Source organism: Quercus suber, unplaced genomic scaffold (assembly GCF_002906115.3).
Source record: "Quercus suber isolate HL8 unplaced genomic scaffold, Cork oak 2.0 scaffold_392, whole genome shotgun sequence".
NCBI classification, from domain to species: domain Eukaryota; kingdom Viridiplantae; phylum Streptophyta; class Magnoliopsida; order Fagales; family Fagaceae; genus Quercus; species Quercus suber.
Genome location: NW_027069844.1, coordinates 476,130 through 494,738, shown reverse-complemented (window position 1 = coordinate 494,738; position 18,609 = coordinate 476,130). Strand labels below are relative to the sequence as shown.

The following is an 18,609-nucleotide window of genomic DNA, read 5'->3' as shown; positions in this document are numbered from 1 at the left end:
CAATCAGAGCATTAGACCAATGGGCTTGGATGCTAGCCTTTCTTTCTCTTGACAGGTTCACCGTAGCAATACTCGCCTTAAGATCTGAAGTTTCATCGTTTGACTTTATTTCCGTTTCCATCTCATTTTCAAACGCAAAAGCTTGTTCAAAAGCTCTCGGTATCTCCCCCCAAGTTTCTCCTTGTAGGAAAATCCCCCTCCCCTCCTTTCAGTTCTCGGTGAAGTGGGGTGACTCGTCGTTCCCTGGGAATGATTTTCCTTAACCTTCTTAGTGCTCCTTTCCAGTTCCTCATCTTCCTCTCTAGATCGTACTGCTACCTCTTGAGTCATACCAAATGTGTGTCATGTGTTGATGTTAAATGGATGATATTTCTATCTCAATTTGAGAGGAATTCGCTAACAATGGTACACATATTTCTATATAACGCAATCATAATGATAGAATATATAATTTCATATAAAAATATAATTAAAATAAATTTTTATTAATATTTATCATAATTATAAATTTCATATTTTATAAAATAAATAAAACATAAAAAATCTTTGCATAATAGAAAGAATACCCAATTAGTTTGTCATTATGCATAAAGTTATACTTATGCTAGTGAGGGCCATAAGGATATATTTAAAAAATAATAATAAGTACTCAATTATGAGTTGTAATATATATTTTTCAAAAAGAGAAAATATATTGAGATTTGTTTATTGATTTGAGTGCATAAATTTACTATGGCTATGGATATTTTAATTTTGTTTTTATTTTATTTTATTTATGTATAGTCTGACTATAATTTTTTTTTTTTAAATATAAAAAACTATAATGGAGTAAAACTATATATTGCACCATGGAATAAAATTTCTCGAGGGAAAGTAAAAAAAGAAACATGGAAGCCAAATTAGTCCGACAGCCATTTGGATAAGACGACAATTATAGTGGGTTAAGAACGAAGCTCAACAGTAATGGGACCAAAACCTGAAAAAAGACAAAAGCAGTTTCCAGAGATTAGCTTTGGTTACCGTTAACTTAAACCTCACCCAAAACCCCTGAAAAACCATGCTCTCATTGCTCTGGCTCTGCTTCTACACCTCCAAAAACCAAAAATGGCTGCTTTTGCTAGAACCTCTCCAATTTCTCTCCACCCAGACCATCCCCATCACCAAACTCCACAAACCCACAAGCCCAAAGCCCTCAGTTTCTCTCATAACCTCCATACCCACCACCTCTCCTTCAAAAACACACAAGAACTTTCACTCTCAGTCATCAACACTTCCTCATCCTCATCTTCTATCACCACCCACAATCCAAACTCAGATATATGTGAGCTATGTCTTGCTGGGAACTTGGAAAAAGCTCTAAAGCACTTAGACTCAATGCAAGAGCTTCAAATTTTTGTAGAGGAAGATGCTTATGTTGCTTTGCTTAGGTTATGTGAGTGGAAGAGAGCATATGATGAGGGGACTAGAGTGTACTCTTATGTGTCCAATTCAACCTCACGGTTGAGTGTTAGGCTTGGTAATGCTTTGTTGAGTATGTTTGTGAGGTTTGGTGATCTGGGTAATGCTTGGTATGTGTTTGGGAAGATGGAGGAGAGGGATGTGTTTTCTTGGAATGTGTTGGTGGGTGGGTATGCAAAATCAGGGTTTTTTGACGAGGCATTGGATTTGTATCATAGGATGTTGTGGGTTGGTATTAAGCCTGATGTGTATACTTTTCCTTGTGTTTTGAGGACTTGTGGTGGTGTACCGGACTTGGTTAGGGGAAGGGAGATTCATGTGCATGTGTTAAGATTTGGGTTTGAGTCAGATGTGGATGTGGTGAATGCATTGATTACCATGTATGTGAAATGTGGTGATGTCCAAAGTGCACGGTTAGTGTTTGATAGAATGCCAAGGAGAGATAGGATATCATGGAATGCAATGATTTCGGGGTATTTTGAGAATGGAGAGTGTTTGGAAGGATTAAGATTGTTTTTCTCTATGCGTGAACTTTCTGTTAATCCAGACTTGATGACCATGACTAGTGTGATCTCTGCTTGTGAGCTTCTTGGTGATGAGAGATTAGGGGAACAAGTTCATGGATATGTGATCAGAACAGAGTTTGGGGCTGATGTTTCAGTGTATAATTCTTTAATTCAGATGTACTCAAGTGTTGGGCACTGGGATGAAGCGGAGAAAGTTTTTTCTAGAATGGAAGATAAAGATGTGGTGTCATGGACGGCCATGATTTCAGCTTATGAGAATAACAAACTGCCTGCTAAAGCTTTGGAAACTTATAAATTGATGGAGCTAGAGGGGGTCCTTCCTGATGAGATCACTCTATCCAGTGTTCTGTCTGCTTGTGCTTGTTTAGGCCATTTGGATATGGGTGTTAAACTTCATGAGCTTGCTAACAGGACAGGGCACATGTCATACGTTTTAGTTGCTAACACGCTGATTGACATGTATTCCAAGTGTAAATGCATTGACAAAGCTTTAGATGTTTTCCACTCTATTCCTGAAAAGAACGTGATATCTTGGACTTCAATCATGCTTGGGCTTCGGATCAACAATCGGAGCTTTGAGACTTTGATCTTCTTTCGGCAAATGAAACTCAGTTTAAAACCAAATTCTGTTACATTAATTTCTGTTTTATCTGCATGTGCTAGAATAGGAGCTTTGATGTGTGGAAAGGAGATTCATGCCCATGCATTAAGGACTGGAGTAGGGTTGGACGGTTTTTTACCAAATGCACTTTTGGACATGTATGTGAGGTGTGGAAGAATGAGACCTGCATGGAATCAATTTAATACACACAAACAAGATGTAGCAGCATGGAATATTCTGCTGACGGGGTATGCTGAGCGGGGGCAAGGAGCACATGCTGTGGAACTATTCCAGAGAATGGTGGGGTCAAACGTAAATCCAGATGATATTACATTTATTTCACTATTGTGTGCTTGCAGTAGATCTGGTATGGTGACGGAAGGTTTGGAGTATTTTCACAGTATGCAACATAAATACTGTATCACCCCTAACCAAAAGCATTATGCATGCGTTGTTGATTTGCTTGGCCGTGCTGGGAAATTGGAGGACGCTCATGAGTTTATACTGAAGATGCCTATAGAACCTGACCCAGCAATATGGGGAGCCTTGTTAAATGCATGCAGGATCCTCCGTCAAGTTGAGCTTGGGGAACTTGCCGCACGTCATATCTTTGAAAAGGATACAACAAGTGTTGGGTATTATATTCTACTTTGTAATCTCTATGCTGACAGTGGAAAATGGGATGAAGTTGCAAAAGTCAGAAAGACAATGAGACAGAGAGGGCTCATTGTGGATCCTGGGTGCAGTTGGGTGGAAATAAAGGGAAAAGTTCATGCTTTCCTTAGTGGTGATAATTTCCATCCTCAAATAATGGAAATAAAAGCAGTTCTAGAGGGATTTTATGAGAAAATGAAGGCAGCTGGTTTCAATGGGCCTGAAAAGAGTTCTATGGGTGAAGTTGAAGCTTCAAAAGCTGAGATTTTTTGTGGACACAGTGAGAGACTGGCCATTGCATATGCACTTATTAACACCGCCCCAGGGATGCCCATATGGGTGACAAAGAATCTATTCATGTGCCAAAGTTGTCACAATACTGTAAAATTCATCACTAAGGTTGTACGCAGGGAGATTTCTGTTAGGGATACTCAACAGTTCCACCATTTCAAGGATGGCCTCTGTTCGTGTGGGGATGTAGGTTACTGGGGAAAGTCTAATATGTAATACTGCTGGAATAATTCCTAACCTTTTGTTGACTTGTGATAAAGTAAAGGAATGACAAGTTCATATATGCAGTCAACAATGCTTAATGGGTTTATGGATTACGGAATGGCACTTAGAACCAGAATGTAACCTGGCAATGAACTGACCATGATAATTGCATGCAGAAAAACTTGGAACTTGATCATTTTCAAGTATGATGGTGGACTTAGAGAGAGAAGAACGTGCTCTTCCAGGATGGGAAAAAGACATCAGAATCACCTCCTACTCAAGGCATTGTTTTCTTGATGAGGGTTGATGTATACGGTGGTTTTATTTCCTCTGGATTTGATTTATCTAAGTTCCTAGTAAATGGTCCCCAAAAACCCATCCAGGGTTTTCCTATACAGTGTATGCTTTTGTAAATATTAATGTATGTGGTATAATACTGAGATAATTCTTTCTTCCAAATTTTGTCATCTAGGTAACATCCATGTCATCGTATATTCCTATGAAAGTTAGGCTATAAAATATTGAACCTTCTCTTTGTTGTTTTTAATAAAATGAATAGATTTTCCATGCCTTCACGCCTCTTCCTTGTAATGCACACATGGTTTATTTAGATGTTTTCCTTCACGATTTTCAGAACCTGTTGTTTCTCATATAGACCAGACAGATAACCTTCACTCCAGGGAGGAAATCATTTGTTGAATGGAGACTACACCTGAGGAGAAGATAGAACACATTGAAACAAAGGAATTGGTGGATCTCTCCCACCAGACAGATCAGTGACACTGAGCATGGGATATATAAGCAGGAGAGTTGATTTGACCGGGTAGACCAGATTAATAAGATTTATTTAAAGTGAAAGTGCTGTGTGTGTGTGTGTGTGTGTGTGTATCTAGAGATCTGATACTTTATTCAACTCCTCTTAATAAGTCCTTTCATATAGGCTATTCAAGGTCTATTGGCTTTCTTGAGTATGCAGTACTTCGACAACTAACCATTGCTTATGCAATAAGAAAGATCATCAATAGAAAGGCTCCGTTATGCACCCGTCACAGCACCTTCTTTTTTAAATTCCTCATCACCTACCTTATTCTTGGCTTGAATTATTTCCATTTTTTGTCCTATACTCGAATGGATAAAATATTAGTGTAGCCGATATACAAGAGCACTAGCCAAATTAATAAGATTTATTTAAAGTGAAAGTGAAAGTGCTGTGTGTGTGTGTGTGTATAGATCTGATACTTTAGTCAACTCCTTTAATAAGTCCTTTCATATAGGCTATTCAAGGTCTATTGGCTTTCTTGAGTATGCAGTACTTCGACTACTAACCCTGCTTATGCAATAAGAAAGATCATTGATAGAAAGGCCCCATTATGCACCCATCACAGCACCTTCTTTTTTAAATTCCTCATCACCTACCTTATTCTTGGTTTGAATTATTTCCATTTTTTGTCCTATACTCGAATGGATAAAATCTTAGTGTAGCTGATATACAAGAGCACTAGACAAAGCTGGAAAGGGGATACCGTAATCAACAGAGTGTTATGTTTTAATTGGGGTATTAACCCTTCTGTGATGTTATATGTCATGCTAAGTAGTGATGAATCTGTATAGGGCAGGCTGTTGTTGATGTGCTTTGGCCTGTTTTGATACAGAGTGATACTGTTCTGTTCTCTGCTGGGTGCCTATTTGATAAAGAGATGGGCAGGGAACTCTGTTTTAAAGAGGGTCCTATTGTATAAAAGGGGAATTACCCTCTCTAAGAATTGTAATATGTCATGTTAGGCTGTGTTGCAGCTGTATTAAGTAGACTGTGCTGCTTTTTTTGGCCTGTATGATGCAGAACCCTGTATTCTCTTATCTGTTGGGATTAAGCCTATTTGGGCTTTTGTGTAAAATTCATCCATTAATTATTATTAAATTTTTTTGTGTGTTGCGAATTTGCAACAAAATTTAGCGTTTATTATTAAAAAAAAAATGTACAAAAGCACTAGTACATTAAAACTTTTCTTTGTTGTTTGGGTAAAATCTTTGGATTCCATTCCACCTACATTACATATGATTTATTTATGCAATTTTGTTCGCCAAGTCATTCTAAACTGATCTCTTTTAAGTATGATGTCATTCTTCTTAGCATGGATAATTTTGTTTCTTTTATTTTCTTGCTGCTTCCAGGAAAGAACATTTGGGGCAAATCTAGCAGCTAGGAAATTGCAATACACAAATCCAAAATTTACTATAAACCTGTTTTATGCTTTTGAAAAGTTTACACAGTACTTGACCAGAATAGGGAGGGAACAACAAGCCGTCGTTATCACATATATCTTGCAAAACCATTATTATACACATTAAAAACAATCGAATACCTAAGTTTCACACAATTATTCAGCTTAAGGAGTGACTGCTAGCACACTCTTTTAATAAACAATCAAGAAAAAGAAAAAGAACAAAGAAAAAGACATTACATATTCATAGGGCAAGGGGAGTTTCATATTTTCACTGCCTTCTTGATTGACTTAATGGATGACATGATGAAACTGTTCCCACCAACCTGGTCGCCATCAAAATCATCATCACCATTTACCATAGGCTTCTTGCCTATGCAGTCCACTCCCTTTCTCATACCCAAGATCAAAGATGGAGAAGATGGGATTCGCCGGAAGGTCCTGGCACTCTCAGACCTGACAAGCTTTCTTTCCTTTCCATTATGGTCCTTTCTTTCCCTCCCTTCAAAAATACAACTTCCAAATACTTCACCAATACCACTCTCTTCTTTCTGTGTTTTTCTGGCTTCTATCTCAATGATTTCTTCTACCCTTTTCACACCACCCTTCTCTGCAGCAATTTGCTTCTCCTCATGAACCTCTTCTTCATGTTCTGGACTTTTGGAAATCTTTTCCTCCTGTGGGTATTTCAGATTCAGATTTCTGATTATTTCATCAGTCCCACTCTTTTCATTTTCATTTGCATTTTGAGTCTCCAGGTCTTCTTTCGTATTCTCTAAAAGCATTTGGAGCCATTTCTCTATATTCCCTTTGCCACGCTGCTTCCTGCTCTCTTCATCTTCCTCTATTTCTGGTTCTCGAGGAACCGTGAATTGAATGTTAAGTTTCTGAAGTTTATCCTCTAGTGGGGTTTCATACTCCAATGCAATAATGGACCTGTTATGTTTCTCAGGATTCTCCTCGGTCTCTTGCACCTGAATTTCTTCGTGCTTTTGTTCTTCACCAGAAGATAAACCAGCTTGAGATGCCCTCTGTTCCTCCTCTAGAAACACTCTCAGCTCTTTGTGTAAAGGTGTCCTTGGCTTGATTCCTGGTAGATAAAGGACATTTTTACTGTCCCTCTCCTCTAATAAGGTATCATCCATTCTTGATCTCTTCCTTGCGTGCTCCCACTCAGGCCTAATCTGCTTCTCAATCTCGTCTCTTTGTTTATATTTCCTGTGAAGATCTTTCTCCGATGCATCACAAATTGCTTTCTGTGCTTCAAGTCTTGCCATGAGTGCATTACTTGCAGCCTGGTTCAGTCTCAACTGTTCCTTATAAATGACACTCCTACAATAAAACAGTTCAGAAACTTATCAGTAAACTATCTATGAGAATTTGGAAGCAAATAAATTTCATACAAATAATCTTACTGGTGCATTGCATCTCTGATCATCTTCTCTAGCATAGTCCTATATGAATGCTGTGCCTCTGCTAGTCGCCTGCACTTTTCTGCCCTTCTCCTACGTTTTATAAGCACCAATTCTAGGTCTTGAATAGTGAGCCTTTCCTCCTCATTCTTTTCCTTCAGTTCATTTACTTCATCATCTAGTTTCTGTATTTCTGTCTGCATCTTTACGGTTTCTTCTCTTTGTTTCAGGGAATCTCTAGCCATGACAATTGCTTGGTAGGGGTTCGTAACAAAGTCCGGATTCTCATTTTCTTTCAGGACATTAGGCTTTATTTTCCTTGAAGCTAACATAATCAAATTAACATGGATTTGTTAGGTGCGGAAATGCTTTTCATGTACAAATAAAATTCACTAATTTGACATTCTTTTACTTACAAATTGCAGGAGACTGTAGCCTTAGCGGCCTATTGTAATCCAATGATTTCAAAACCGATGATGTGTCATAAGATTCTCTTCTGGATACAACAACTGCAGCGGGAGCAAGGCCAACTTGCTCTTTGGAGTCCATAAAATGTTGTGGAAACAAATGTGAATCCACTGTCTGGGAAGCATTCAATTCTTCATTTTCACCTTCAAAGAACAAAAATGAGAATGCTCTGTGCCTAAAAAATTAAAAACAAGAAACATCATTAACCACCTTTGTTATTTTGAATAGAAATGCATAAAAAGGAAGATAATGAAACAGACCCACCTGAAATCTGAGTTTCTAGAGGCAAAAAAGGACAAGAACTGATTTACAGAGATACCCAGTTGAAATTCCCACCATGGGACTAAAAATTCCAGCTTATTATGCTTCTTCTTGCAGACTTGCCACTGCAATATTCTCAGATTGCTTGGAACAGTTATCCCTCCCCCTGCATTTCCAGCAAAAAGACCAATGAATTTGAGTGTGTGTGTGTGTGTGTTTGTGAGAGAGAGAGAGAGAGAGAGAGAGAGAGAGAGTAATCAATTATATACTTGAGCAAGGAAACCAATGATCAATATCCCAAGCAAGAGGAGACGCTGAATCAGCATGATAATATAGAACATTGCCATATGGATCGACTCGAATGACAGCAGGATCAAAGCCAGCATTCCTAAAATTGAAGAAAAATTATAAATATCAGAGGCCCCAAGATTTATTTTTTGCAAATTTGTTCACATCCGAGAGTTATGGAGCAAAATTCAAAGTGTTTACCCTAGGTGGTTGAGCTGCTTCCACAAGAGACTGACAAAAATCTTGGGCTTGACAGTTGGTTTAGCTTTTGGATCGATGATTGGGAACATCTGATCTAAATCCCTTACTCTCAAAGCCTGAAAACCCCAGAAAGATATCACAAAAAACAGCACAAAATAAGATTTGAGGGGAAAAAACAAACCGAGTTTCTTGCAAAACCCAAAATTCATTCAACATTCTATACCCTGATACTACTCGTTGAATAATTCTGATCCAAAATTCTTTAATTCATGCGAAGCCCATAATTGATTTAACATTACTGACCTCAAAAGTTTGAATTTTTAGTGAAACTTGTGAATTATAATTTTCTCATATCCAGATCTAAAAAACTGATAAATTACTCTCACATTTTTTTTGACAACCAAAGGGAACTTAAAATCCCCGTTAACTTCTCTGTATTTTTACATATAATTATTAAAAATTTTAGCATTAAGAGCTCCTATTGGCTTGCTTATGCTGACTTTTCCCTACTTTTCTGGAAACCAAGATGCAAACATTATAAAACCCAGAATTAATTTCCTTCACTTTTATTTTTCATTTTCCTATGTTTTCTAGGCAAACAACCAGAGGGCTATAAAGGGTACAGTTTTGTTTACCTCATCTTCCTCCAGACTGTAAGGTGTGTAAGTGAAAGGAGGGCCGTGGCTGTAGGGACTAACACGGCGGTCACGGCAGAGTTTCGCGTAGGCTTTCGGGTACCCCACGCTGTCGTTGACAGCCATTTCTTCTTCAGCGAATGCACACTCAAAAGCCATTGTTATTGTTTCTTGCTCGGTGATTGAGATTTTTCCTTCTCCTTCTTCTGTGGAGTGCGTGTGTTTTTTTTTTTTTTTTTTTGGCTGAGGTTTGAGTAGGAGTAAGAAGTAACGGTCGAATTTGGATTTTAAATGCTGGTCATTTCAAATTTTAAGTGCCACGTTGGCAAAACGGTGGTAGTGGGTGCAACGGCTAGATAGGGTGGGTCATCACGTTCAATCAATCATCTTATTAAATTGTCTCATCTCTACTTTAAATTTTTTGGACGAACATATTCTCTAAACTTTTTCTTAAGATAAGGTATATATAATCTTCTCAAAAAAAAAAAAAAAAAAAAAGGAAAAAGGAAAAAGAAAGAAGACATTAAAATTAGGGCTTTTATAAAAAAAAAAAAAAGATATATATATATATATATTTATATATAAGAGTAAAACTAAGACATTAAAATTAGGGCCTTTAAATTTTTATTAATTATCATTCCTACTTTGACATGAATATCAATTTACCACTTGGACTTTGGACTTTTGATTTGGGCAATTAATATTTTGTAGATAGGTATCTAAAAATTATGGTTTTTTTTTTTTTAAATTTTAAAATTTTATTAGAGCACTAATAGTAAATGTTCTAAATGCTAAAATTTAGCACTTTATCACATCAAATACCAAAAAAAAATGCTCTATTGGATGTGTTAAACTTAAAAAAAAAAAAAAAAATGCTTTGTAGCTCAATGCTTTTCTTTTACTTATTTATTTATTATTTTATTTTTTATTCTTTCTCTTCTTTTTCTTCTCCCCTCTCACACGTCATTTATGTATCTTTTGCAGTTGATTTTTTTTTTCCTTCTTTTATAACGTCAGGTTGGCTTATATGTGGCTAAGTTTTTTTTTTTTTTTAGGGGGATACGTGGCTAAGTTTTTTTATTTTTATTTTTATTTTTATCTTTATTAATAAAAGGCTAATCTTACTTAAGTTATTTTAGTGGGTGATTTGTTAAAAGTAAGAGATAAAATGTGAAGGGTATTGTCAAATATTACGTTAAAATAGATAAAACAGTTTTTTGGTATGTTAAAATATTATTTTTTAGAACATCCAATTTAAATGTTGCATTTCTTTTAAGTAGTTTGTATTAACAGACTAATTAATTACATGATGTGCACGTATAAATATTTTTTGGAGAAGGAGATATGCACATATATAGTTTCTACCGATTCACCAATGATTTTGAAATGCAATTATTATCATTTAAACGTCATGTGACCAAATTACCTTTTCCTATTGGTGCCTTAGTTAATCTCTATTTTGTCATATATAATTGTGCTAATTTCATTCTTAAACCACAATGCCTCACCATTAACTTAAAATGAATAGGAAGGGTTTTTCTTTCTAAATCTTTTTTTTGCCTTTTCTTTCTCCAATCTTTAACCAAACTAGTAAAATCCAACCAAATGCACCAATTCGTGAAAGCATAGTGCACCCATATCCTTGAATCAGATTTTTTTGTACCTTAATAATTTTTTACTTTTTTGATAGGTGTACTTTAATAATGTTGAATTGCTATTACACTTTATACTTATGAGATGACTCTCATGTCTTACATATTGGCAGAGAATCAATGTAAGTTTTTCTAACAAATAAAGCCAAATTAATGATTGACTTGGATCTTTTAAATCAAGCCTCCCAGGGCCCTATTTTTTCCATGAGTGATTAGACCGTTCTATATTCAAAGTTCAAATCAGTTTTTTCTTGCTGTATTCACTGTTAGTAGTACTACTACATAGTATTTAAGGCTGTAAAAGTGAGGGGTCGAGGTTGTTCCTAGTTTGACTGCATTATAGACCTTTCCCAATTTGAAATCCAAAAGAAGCAATAGTAATATCTGATATCATTGAATAGTTTGAACTAGGAATTAACGAACACATAAAGCTACTTAAAAGTCCCTTTTAGCACTAAAGCATACCTCGAACAATTCATCATTTGGGTCCTCCATGGGACCCCAAAACACAAAATTGGCTATTATTACTGTGAGACTTTGAGCTCTCTTAGGCTGGGTTTTCAATTGAGCTTTATTAGATTATGGTTGGGTACTTCATGGGCCAACCGCAATTGGGTTTGCTTATTAGATTGGGTGTGCTTCATGCTCAGAGTGGGATACACTAATTTTTTCAGAGGATCAAATCAATGTCACCTCTGTCAAAAGTAGAAAGTGCCCTTAATGGGAGGTCCAAAATTATGAAGTATTATGAATGACCTTGTCATTTATCAGTGTGGTGCTTCGTATATCATATGAATGAAGTATCATGGACGTTGGATCTGTGGGAGTGGGATAAGACTTAGGGGATTCTTCGTATATCATATGAATGAACTGTCACCAGATCACAGTTCACATTATCACCTACAAACCTGTTGATTCCTCGGTGTTTTTCTCTATTGAAGTTAGTCTTATGCAGAAAATTAAAAAGTTTTCCTAATTCCTACCTTTCTCATGACATTTTAGATCCATTAAACCACCGCACACCCTTGATGCAATAGTCACTCCATAATTATAAGTGCTTGTGGGGTGTGGAGGTAAGGGCCGGAGTTCAAGTCACCAAGAGGGAGTTTCACATACATATACACTTAGATTGTGCTAGAGTAAAATTTCTATCTTGTATAAAAAAAGAAAAAAGAAAAAAGATCCATTAATATCTATCTAAAACATTTAAAGTTATACAATGTATACAACTTTTCAAATTTTATTAATACATTGGAATAAATGCATCTGTCATTACTTAATAATTTGACATAAATGCTAAATTTAGATGAAGTGGAGCCTAAATAAAAAAAAAAAGAAAAAAAATCATACAATATACTACTTGGTAGAATCTCATACATTTTCACATGAGGTTTGCTTTTATATATACTAGTTGTTAACCCGTGCTTTGCATGGTTTTTATTTTATTTATAAATTTGTAATCTCTATATATGAAAAGGATTCAAAAAGTTAGTTATGCTTTCAAAAATGTCAAAAATACCTCTAATCTAATTAGATAATCTTTATTCTTAAAAAAAAAAAAAAGGTTAAAATTATAATGCAACAAAATTAAAAAAAAAAAAAAAATTACCCGAGAAACTTTTTCCCTAAATATTAGTTAACTTTCTATTTAAATAACAACCAGTAACAATCTGCCACTTAAAATTTGTTGTAAAAATGTTGTGAAAATGTTGTGGATATATCATTTCTCATTTAGAGAGATGCTACGTTCACAACATTTTTACAACAAATCACAGGTGGTTAGTTGTTATTGGTTCAAATTTGAACCTAATACTAAGATTACTTTTTTACCCCAACAATAACAACTAGTAACGACTTGCCACTTAAGATTTGTTATAAAAATGTTGTGGACATATCATTTCTCTATATGAAATGTTATGTCTACGACATGTTCATAACAAATTTTAAAGTGTCAGGTTTTTACTGGCTATTATTGGTGAATAAAAAAGTAATTTAAGTAGTGGCTTCAAATAAGAGTTAGTAACCTCTTACCGCTTATAATTTGTTGTGAAAATATTGTGGACGTAATACTTCTTTTTTAATATTGAAATTTTTGTTTTTTTATTAAGTTTTTTTTTATAATTTCTAAAACTAATGGCTGCAAGCTTTTAGCACCAAAAGTTTTGGTTACCTACTTTAAACACATGCTATCTCTATTTAAAAATATCTCACATGTACTTTTTTTTTCCCAGTTTCTTTGCACGTGCTTTTATACTACCTCAACTTTTTGCTCACTTCATCACCATCTCCAATTTTATAAAGATTGTTTCCTTTGATATTGTTGAAATTATAAATTTATTAGTTTATATATTTTTGTTTCCATAAATTTTTCCTAATCTCACACTTTTTTTTTTCTTTCTCAAGCCTTTTTTCTAGTTTCTTTCCAAAGTTCCTTTGATCTCCAGATTTTTTTTCCTCACTTCATCACCATCTTTCTTTTCAAAGAGGTATATTTTCTTTGATATTGTTGAAATTATTATTTGCACATTGTTTATTTTTCTTTTCATAAATTTTTATTCTAATACTATATTTCTTTAATCTCTTCTTCTTTATCTCTTTATCAAGTATGTTTTCCATTTTCTTTCCACAACTCCCTCGAAATTCTCAAACTTATCTCACTTCATCGATATCTCCCTTTTAATATTAGTGGAAATCATTATTACTTTGTAGATGAGCAAGGTGAGAAGCATCAATTAGATGGAGCAACAAATGAGATGAATGAGATATTGGAGGGATTTTTTTGGTTGTACAATATTGAAAAAAAAAAACTTTGCTTTTACAATGTAAAATATATGTATAATGAAGAATTGTATGAGGATTCTAATTTGTTTGAACAATATACACCAATAGATTTTGTAAGGACCAGATTTGAGTTCCTACGCCCAAAAGGTGGATGGACCAGGCCTAAAAAGCCCTAAACAATGAATTTGTAGAGGGTGGGTTTAGAAAACTGGGCTTTAGTTAGCCAGACAACAAGTAAAGTAGGTCTTAATGACAAAAGATTGGAGCTATACAAGTTTAAATTGAATAAAAACGTCCTCAGTAGAGTCCGAGGAGACTGATTCTTATATATTACTCTTAAGTTTGATTACAAGTTTGGTTCCTGATTGCTACAATGTTCTTTCTTGATTTTTCTCTTCTTTTTCCCTCTAGGGGCCTCTTACATTATATATCCCCCTCTTAATAATCTTGGCCTCCATTTGTTGATCATCCAAGCCACTACTTGAGTGCTTGTCCCATCAGACATCCTCTCTAGTTCTCTGTGAGTTGGGATAGCCAAGGCAGCATTGTTTAGGGGTCTTTTCCATATAAATGCGGCCAGAATGTTAGCTACAGAACATTCAATACAGTGGCAGTAGCTCTTTCTTAGATATTTATGAGCTTCCATCCCTCTTGTGCATTCACAATGCACGTCCCTATTAGTAGAACATCTTGGAAGGTCACCTTGAATGATAGGACAGGTATTTGATCTGTGCTTTACTTGTCCGAGGAGGTGAGCCTCCTCAGACTACCTTTCCCATTCTCTCCATTTGCATCTTACTTATGAGATTCTGAACTTGACATTCTCACTACTGTTTATCGGTCCTTGGACCAGTCAACCTCCTCGGACAAAGCCCAACGCTCAATATACAATTTTGGGCCATTGTCCCTTCAATAGCCCCTAAAAACTCCGATTTTTCCCTTTTATCTGAGGAGAAAAAGTGGAGTTTTGATTTGTTAGGGGTTATTGTTATTAAATTCTTTAGTTTGCATGTGTGGGAGTATCGTTTTGTGCATCCCATAACCATCATGGTCGCTTCGTAGTCCGCAATGCGTTATTAATTGTTTCACGTGGTGTTTTGTTCCTTGCATCCAATGGTGAGACACAGATCCTATGGTTGACATTTCTCCTTGAATTTTGAGCGAAATAACTCCCACTCAATTCCACCCCCTATATAAGGCCCCTGGGGAAATAATTTTTCCTCATTTCACAAGTTCTCAAGCTCTCCAGAGATTCTTAGCTCTCAAACCTTCAAGATTTCCTAAATTTCTAAAGTCTCCAAGTCTTTTCCTATGAAAAATTCAAACTTCCAAGAAGTATCAGAAGCAACTAATGTCCTTACTCTCGTAAGTTTCCTTTTTTCTAGGTTATCTTCTCCTCGACCAATCTCCTTGGCCTTCCATTCTTTACTTCCTTTTCTTAAAAACTTCATCCCTTTCCCTTTAGTTTGACCAAATAGGTAGGTTTAAGCTCCTCGTAGACTTTGAAGCCAGTATGGAGGGTTTTAGAGCTAAGTATCACATTCCGCAGGGAGTAGCCTTAGGGTATTATGCTCCAGAACAAATAGTCACACACAGGGAGGAAGGGAAGGTTGTCATTCCTATGATCGCTTTCATAGAAGGAGGAGTGACACTCCCTATGGGTAGGGTGACCCGAGACTATCTGATTAACCATAGGTTGACTCCCTATCAGTACGCCCTTAACCTATTTAGGGTTTTCGATAGCATAGACGCTCTTAACGAGAATATGGGCCTGAGACTCAGGTGGCACGATGTCGTCCATATGTATAAGTGCCACAAGCTCAAAGGTGCGAGATATTACCTCAAGCCTCGGTCTGACATTATTAGACTGATATTTTGTCTTCCTAAGTCTAACAAAGGCATAAAGGATGACTACCTGATCGCCTTCGGAGAATGGCACGATGGTTTTCACTGCCCAACTCGGGAGGGAGATTTAGGTGGGGTACCCTGGGTTTAAGTCCCTTGGCATAGGGTTAGCCCCTATGGCTTTACTTCCTTTCAGTTTCAACACTTCGCCTTTCTTTGATGATAATTTTTATCGATCTAACCATGATTTCCTCCCCGGATGTTTTTGCAAATAAACAGCACGTTGCTCCGAGACTCGGCCTAGTCAACGTTCTGGCTCTCAACAAGTTGTTGAGGTTCGATATTTTTGTGAGTGAAGATGGGCAACTGCGAGTCATCCACTTAGTATTGGACTTCGAGCCCTTGTCAACTGCATTTCAAGACATGGGCCAAGCAATAAGGGAAAGCGATCCTAGAATCCATCGGATCGACATCTCACAGCCCAGTTTCTTAGCATGGGAAGACCTCCCACCTGTTGAACTACCTCCCCAACACTCTCCTCGAGAAGTAGCTGCTCCAAGGGAGGAAACAGCCTCCTATTGTCTATCCCTCGAGGTCGAGATTGACCAATTTCACTTCGAGGAGGACAAGGAAGAAATGGCAGATCCCGTAATCCAGCTCCCGGATTTCGAGGACGACTTAGACAGGCAATCCGCTGCCCACTCTCCTAGGCTCATTATTGCCCACATTGATCCCAGTTTCGAGGAGGATGAGGAGATGGATATTAAGTCGAGGAGGACTGAAGGGTCTCCTCGCTGCGAGGAACAAAGGGGGGCTGTCCAAGGATGCTCCTAAATCCTAAGTTCCTGCCAATCTCCCATCTCCTCCTCCTTTCCCTGTGACTTCAGTCGGATTACTTCCTTGTCCTAACTTGAAGAGGAAGGTGGATGAAGTGGAGGAGGGCGAGATGGTTCCTCTAAAGGGGGTGAAGCAACCCAAAAACGCCAGAGACAGATAGACTTCCTTTACGAACAGCAAGGAGGACTCCCTTGGGGCCGAGGTGCACTGACCATAGCGCACTTGGGCTCCAAGGCTGGAGATGGTTGGCATTGCAATCCCCTGGGACACTTCAGTTCAAAGCTTTCAAGGGGGCATTCAGGCTATATTGCTAAAGCCCTAGAGCAGCCTCTTCTCCTCCCCTAAGATATGGATGCTCTCAGGTGCTTCAAGCAGCTTAAACTTTTCTTGTCCCTGAAAAGGGACCTCACCATGGTAAGTAATCTAACATATCATTGAATTAGGTACTTAGCCGCTCTCTTATTCTTTCTCATTTTAACATGGGATTCCTCTATTATTTTTATGCAGGTTACTCAACAAGTTTTTGTGGCTGAGGAGTGGGTCAAGGACGGCCGTAATCAGGTTAGGGCTGAGGCTCACTCTCATGCTGAGGCCGAGAAGTCCCTAGGGGCTCTTAAGTAGGAGCAGACTGAGCTGGCCAACAAGCTAATTGAAGAGCAGAGCACGCGTTTGAATGCTAAGGCGGTTTAAAAATTGTTGAGAAACAAGCTAAGAACCAGGGTTAGAAACTCCACATCATTAAGATAGAGTTGGCCACTAAAAATAGCTGGTCTTGGAGCTCAAAATCGATCTGCAGAAGGCTAAGGAGGCAGCTCGGTTGGCGAAGGAGGCAATAAAGGCTGAAAAGCAAGCATCCTACGCCCTCGGCATGGAAGAAACACAAACTAGGCTCACTGAGAAGCTAGCCGAGGTATGTAGGGACTACTGCGATGTAACATGGGTAGAAGCCCTCAACCTTGTAGGAGTCTCTGCGGACTCAGAGTGGAGGTAACCAAGGAATGTATACTACCACCCCGACATCCGTAAGATCCCGGTTGCCCTCCCATCTCCCTCTGCCACTGCTCTTGAGTCTTCAGAGCAGCCTCTAATTACCCAGGCTGCTTTCCCCCTCCCAGAGGCTTCGAAAGGACCCAGCCTAGTTGGTGATCAAGGCCAAGGGGCTGAGGGGACCAAAGATAAAGGTAAGGGCAAGGAGACTAAATCCTCCTTAGAGGCCAAGGATACTGCTAAGGCCAAAGCAAAGGAGACAAAGGCCAAGACCAAAGAGATTGATCCTCAAGCTAAGGATGTTCCTGCCACCTAGTCAAGCCAAAAAGAAGGCCGCCCCCCCCCCCCCCCCCCAAGGCCAAGAAGTAGCACTTAGGACTTGTCTTGTAGTTTCTTTTGCTGTTTTGTTGTGGCATTCTGTCACTGTATACAATGTACTCCTTCTTCTGTTTAATGAAAATGTTTTTCTTTTTATCTTTTGTACCTTTACTTTATGTGCTTTGAAGCTTAGTACTATTACAAATAGCATTGAACTGCCATTACTCTGTCTTTAATAAAAATTAACAATAATACACTGCTAACAATTTAAATAATTTGATCAAGTACTAGCAATAAAGAGGTCTACCGCATACTTGTATTGAGAATTGAACCTTCTGTAATAAAGGCTGAATATAATGAAGATAAATATATATACTTTGTAAAAAATAAAAGGGGTAGACAAACTTCATCCTATTCATCACTTAGATAAATAAATAAGGATTCCTACTTACTCAAAGCCATCAATTTGAGGAGTTAGGTACAATCTTGGATCTGTTTTGACACTTAGTAAAAGACCAATAAATATCACAGTGTTAATTTTTCCCAAGCATGTGATCCGAGGGACCAGGCATGACTAGGGTTTTGTTTAACACTTATAAAGATGTCATTGAGTGTTAATTTTCCCAAAGCATGTGATCTGAGGAGTCAGACATGACTAAGGTTCTGTTTAACACTTATAAAGATGTCAAAGTGTTAATTTCCCCAAAGCATGTGGTCCGAGGAATCAGGCATGACTAAGGTTCTGTTTGACACTTAGAAAAGAAGCCCTTAAGTATCAATTTACCTGAGATATGTGGTTCAAGGAACCAGACAGGACCAAGGTTATGTTTGATACTTAGATAGATGTCAAGGAGTATTAATTTTCCCAAAGTATGTGGTTTGAGGAGCCAGACATATCTAAGGTTCTGTTTAATACTTAGAAAGATGTCACAGAGTCTTAATTTTTCCAAAGTATGTGGTCCGAGAA

General features: G+C 37.4%; 2 protein-coding genes across 2 annotated transcripts; one reads left to right on the top strand and one right to left on the bottom strand.

Moving 5' to 3' along the window:
- The first annotated feature begins 881 nt into the window (after positions 1-881).
- LOC112013068 (pentatricopeptide repeat-containing protein At1g15510, chloroplastic) lies at positions 882-4,267 on the top strand. The gene has a single exon (XM_024045462.2). The coding sequence runs from the start codon at positions 1,105-1,107 to the stop codon at positions 3,745-3,747; it is 2,643 nt and encodes an 880-aa protein (XP_023901230.2). The 5' UTR covers positions 882-1,104; the 3' UTR covers positions 3,748-4,267.
- Positions 4,268-6,021: 1,754 nt separating this feature from the next.
- On the bottom strand, positions 6,022-9,473 carry LOC112012955 (uncharacterized). The gene is made up of 7 exons (XM_024045328.2): positions 9,223-9,473; positions 8,588-8,703; positions 8,368-8,486; positions 8,102-8,264; positions 7,786-8,012; positions 7,373-7,694; positions 6,022-7,289 (listed from the first exon to the last, which is right to left on the bottom strand). Exons 1-7 carry the CDS (start codon positions 9,379-9,381, stop codon positions 6,221-6,223), a joined length of 2,175 nt encoding a protein of 724 aa, XP_023901096.2. The 5' UTR covers positions 9,382-9,473; the 3' UTR covers positions 6,022-6,220.
- Between the last annotated feature and the right edge of the window lie 9,136 nt (positions 9,474-18,609).